Source organism: Camellia sinensis, chromosome 11 (assembly GCF_055761805.1).
Source record: "Camellia sinensis isolate YWXY chromosome 11, ASM5576180v1, whole genome shotgun sequence".
In the NCBI taxonomy this organism is placed as follows: Eukaryota; Viridiplantae; Streptophyta; class Magnoliopsida; order Ericales; family Theaceae; genus Camellia; species Camellia sinensis.
The window spans coordinates 96,995,423-97,000,679 of NC_138971.1; the positions used below are offsets into that span (position 1 = coordinate 96,995,423).

Sequence of the window (5,257 nt, forward strand, 5' to 3'; positions counted from 1 at the left end):
ATGGCAGGAAAGCGCCGCAGGAAAACACAGTAAAGGATCCGGACTCATTTGGAGGTCGCTGGTTGCATGTGCATGTGCATGCGCATGTGCATGTGCAGGGGGATGTTGTGGGTGTGGAAGTTTTCCAACTCGCAGACGAAATACCCACGAGACCCCACTTTGATTTTCGTAGATTTCCCACTCGCTAACCTACAAAACCACACGGTTTCTTCCTTCAAAACCACTCTTCATATCCCCAAAATTGCATTGTTTTTGAATTTTTAAAATATATGTGAAAAAAATTTAATAAATATAAAAAATACGAAAATAGATTGATTTTTTTTATTATATCTAATGAATTTTTAAAATAATTTTTTTCATAAATTTTATAATTTTTATGTGTACCAAGATTAAATAAATCTAAAAAGTTAAAAAAAAATCATTAAAATATAAAAAAATATGGATTAAAAATTTAAAAGTTGTTTTTGAAAATTTCAAAACCAAAGAAATGTTTAACATAGAATATACAATTATGTCATATAAAGTAAGTTCGACAAAAATGTGACACCCATTTCATATAAAATGGTTATATTATATGATTACTTTTTTATATAAATAGAAGAACTATTTTTTATTTATGTATTGTCCAGACGAATGTGGGTTTGTAATAACTAGGCATATATTGCCGTTCAACTATCCAATAAAATTGGATCAACATTATCTTCTTAGTTAAACTTTTCACTATATTATTAGTTAAAAAATACTGTAAATAATATGACATGATATTATTTTGACAACAACTTATAATAGTTAAAAAGTTAAAAAATCAATTATTCACTGTACTTTGCTGTATATATTTTTATAAATTAAAATAATTAGTTTTAACCAAAAAGCAAAACTTTACTAAAAAAAAAAAAATCAACTATTCTCTCAATTTTTTTTTCCACATCTTTTTTTAAAAATTTAAAAGATCACTAAAAAATTTAATTCCAAAAGGAAAAGTATGGAGATCCAGACATATTCACTCAAAATATTCTAGATGAGTGGCTGTGTAGTGGGGATTAAATTTGTATAATGCATAATTTATGTGTAAAATGAATTTGAATAAAAAAATGATAATTTTAAATAATTTATGAGTAGTTAAGTCTAAAACTGTATTATTACTGATTCCGAAAACAACTAGTATTAGTCAGTGTGTTTAGTTTCAATTTTCTGAATTTAATTTTTAAAAATTGAGTTTTTTTGTTTTTGTTTTTGTTTTTGTTATTTTATTTTTAGTTTTAGCGAATATGTTTTAAATGTTAAGCAATTTTTTCAGATACAACTTACTTAGATGTATTTAAAAAGTAAAATATTTGTAAAAAATATTTTAAAATATTAATAAATATATAAGAATATGAAAAATATACTGAATTTTTGTATTTTTAAAATATATTTTTGGTATTTAATGAATTTTTTAAAGATATTTTTCATAAATATTATACTTTTTAAGTGTATTTATGTGAAGTATATTTAAAAATTAAAAAAATTACTTAAAATATTAAAAGAATTCAATAAAAAAAATTAAAAAATAAAAAAATTTAATTTTCTAAAAGATAAATCCTAAAAATCATTCAGTATATTTTCTTCGAGCAATGCTAGGTATCATGAAAAAACTTTCATGAAAATGATCATGAAAGATTTATGACCCTTGAATTACACTTAAAATAAAACATTACATACTAATCAAGATAATCTAAGAGTCATAAATATTTTATGATTATTTTCATAAAATTTTTTTCATGATCCCTATCTTTTCTCATTTTCTTCACACTCAACTAACAACTTTAGTGCCCAAGCGGTTGCTTGGTCCCAACAACAGCAGCCATCAGTGTCAGTTAGTTGCTACTGTAGCCGAAGCGCCCATCTCAGGCCCCCACTCTAAACTTCTATTTATTCTCCCCCGTTCCCTCCCCCATTTTCTACACTCAAACTTCCTCTTATTCCTCTTCCTGAGTTTTTCTCTCTACCTCTTCCTTTGAAGTCTCACAAACTCACTGTAATAATCTTCTCTCCTTCCGTCTCCCTCCTCTTTCTCACCTTCATTTACATGTCAAAATGAACCGAAATGGTTGAAAAAACCCAGACTGTCTAGTCTTTTAAATGTGCTTCTAGCCTTCCACTTGACATTTCAATATAATGCTAAATATGGTTCTCTTGATTCTTTTTGCAGGAAAATGGCTCTCATTGTGTTGTTCTTGGTGGGTTTTCTGTCAATGGTCTCATTTGTTCATGGGTATGGTGGAGGAGGGTGGATCGATGCTCATGCCACCTTCTATGGGGGTGGTGATGCCTCTGGCACAATGGGTATGCACCTTTCCTTGTTAAGCCATGTTTGGATCTCCTTCAATTTCAAGATCCATACACAGCCTTAGAGTTTTTACTTTTTGGAGCTGTACTCATTTGCTTTTAGCTGATAATTTACATGAATTTGTGCAGGAGGGGCTTGTGGGTATGGAAATTTGTACAGCCAAGGGTATGGTACAAACACTGCAGCACTGAGCACAGCTCTGTTCAACAGTGGGTTAAGTTGTGGGTCTTGCTATGAGATTAGGTGTGCGAATGACCCCAAATGGTGCTTGCCTGGCTCCATTGTCGTCACAGCCACTAATTTCTGTCCCCCAAACAATGCCCTGCCAAACAATGCAGGGGGATGGTGTAACCCTCCACAGCAACACTTTGACCTCTCCCAGCCTGTCTTCCAACACATTGCCCAATACAAAGCTGGTATTGTCCCTGTCTCTTACAGAAGGTATGCTTTTGACTGGTTTTTATGGCCTTTGAAAGTTCAATTTCAACTAGAAAAATGGCTGAGTTTATTATGGTATTTTGATATCAAAATCTTGTTTTAATTTGTTTGGTCTTTGTCAACTATTATTTGGCTAATTATTATGTCTTGTAACTGGACCATGTTTCTTTTCTTTTCTTTTCTTTTCTTTTTTTCATTCAGAAACTTCAGACTTTTCCTTTTGACTTCTCTTGGGCCTGCCCCTTGATCTGCTTTTGTTTGAGTTTTGAAGTGTAAACCTCCTTAATTTTATGTCCAAAAAAAATCCTTGTTTAATGGCTCTGTCTCCCCTTCAATCCCCTCAACCCAACAAACCATAAATTATACTATGCAGTATTATTCAATTCTTTGGCCCTTAATTTTTAGTTTTCTACAATTTAGTCTTGGAAGTTGTTGTGCATGTTGTCCCCTTGGAACTTTTTGTCAAATACTCCAACCCAAAACAGCATGTGGCACTGAACTCTGAAAGGCCAAAGTAAAGAAAAAATACACAGTAACATCGAGGGTTAAAAGTGGAAGAAAATACTTAAGGGACAAAAGTGCAAAAGTTTAAGTGCACTAGTCATTTTTTGTCAAAAAAACTTGGATGATAATAATTAACTTGACCACTTTGTTAAAAATCCAATCCAATATTTGAGGGATCAAATTGAGAAAATCTATAATTTAAAAGTCAAAGTGAAAATTGAGTAATATATCAAAGGTGAAAAGTGTAACTTTATTTGGGTGGGGGACGAGATTTTGTCTCCCTACAGAGAGATAAGACTGCTGGACATCAGCTTTTTTGGGATCGATTATCGCAATCCGATGGCTACTCTTGAGGTTTTTCTTACTGATTTGTTGAAGGAATGGGTGACTAACTCTTAACTACTTTGTTTTTTTGGTTTGTCTTTGTAGGGTACCCTGCACGAGAAGGGGAGGCATAAGGTTCACAATCAATGGCCACTCTTACTTCAACTTAGTCCTTATAACCAACGTTGGTGGTGCCGGTGATGTCCATGCAGTGGCCATCAAAGGGTCCAGGACTGGTTGGCAATCAATGTCAAGGAACTGGGGGCAAAACTGGCAGAGCAACGCCTACCTCAACGGACAAAGCCTCTCATTTAAGGTCACCACAAGCGATGGTCGCAGCGTGGTGTCCAACAATGTTGCCCCAGCTAGCTGGTCCTTCGGGCAGACCTTCAGTGGAGGACAGTACCGATAGTTGATAGAGACCTATTCCCTTTGAGTTAAACTTAGTTGTCTGTCTTTAATAGTTGTACCCATATTTTGCTAGGTATATAGATACTATATAGTCACTTAATATTAGTATTGTGACTATTACTAGTATTTTAGTTTATATATATATTGTGGTCAGTCTTGGCCTCTAGGGTGTCAAAAAATGAGAAGGGACTTATTTTAAATGGCCCTTTCATCATTTTTAATTTGATTGTAGGGTACCCTATTAATGGGACCTCTTCTTGTTAAGGCAGGAGGAGAAGGGCAGAGGTGGATTTTAATCACCCGCCAGTACTGAGTGTTTCTTTTGCTCTGTTTGGAGTAAGTTTTTATTTTTATTTTTGTTTGTTTTTTTTGGGCTTGTAAGGTCATATATTTTGTAATCAGATTCTGCTGAGAAAGTGTTTCTGTGATTTGTATGAGAATAGTCTTACTAGTAATGAAAAAAAAAAAAAAGAAAAAAAAGAAAAAAAATGCTATTATATATTAAAATCAACAACTGTTCTGGTAATTTGGCTGTGTTGACCCACAGGTCCTTCCTAGTAAAGTCACTGGTAACAGAGTTATTAAATCAAGAGTAGTACTACTGTAATTTAAAAGTTAAATTTACTTTTTATATCCAAATATATTTTCTATATTCATCAATCAATTATTTCTTTTATCCATCATTGAATTTAAAGCAGTAAATTTAAAAAATGAACTTCTATATCCATTTCTTCCACTTGTTATATAGTTCAATGATAGCATGTTTGATTGGGTGGATTAGAGTATGAGATTGAGATTATTAATCCGTGGGTTCAATTATTCTATGTTTGTTTTAATATTTTGGTTTAGGATTATTGATCTAATGGATAATTAATTTAACAAATTTGTAGGATTATTAGTAATGGGGGTAGGGGTGGGATTATTAATCCTTTAAATATTAATCTAATTAGATAATGAATACCATACTAATTTAATAGAATTATTAATAATTCATTATTAATCTTGCGAATCAAATATGACCTGAATGTACTACTATTTTAAATGTGCAATAGAAGGCCCTAAAGGCAAAACCCTAGGATCAGTGGCCCACCAACATTCCCCTTTCTTACAGCCTACTTCAGACTGGTTTATTTATTTATTTATTAGGAAAATTATAAATAAAAAAATGTAAACTATCATAAAAATGAAAAGTAAAAAAATAATTAAAAATTCATGAAAATTCAACACTCATTTACATAATCGAGTGCATGA

The 5,257-nt window shown here is 32.0% G+C and overlaps 1 protein-coding gene across 1 annotated transcript; it reads left to right on the forward strand.

The window, feature by feature from the left end:
* Nucleotides 1-1,864: 1,864 nt before the first annotated feature.
* On the forward strand, nt 1,865-4,513 carry LOC114318831 (expansin-A1). The gene is made up of 4 exons (XM_028265790.2): nt 1,865-2,017; nt 2,192-2,325; nt 2,458-2,770; nt 3,701-4,513. Exons 2-4 carry the CDS (start codon nt 2,196-2,198, stop codon nt 4,005-4,007), a joined length of 750 nt encoding a protein of 249 aa, XP_028121591.1. The 5' UTR covers nt 1,865-2,017; nt 2,192-2,195; the 3' UTR covers nt 4,008-4,513.
* The last annotated feature ends 744 nt before the right edge of the window (nt 4,514-5,257 follow it).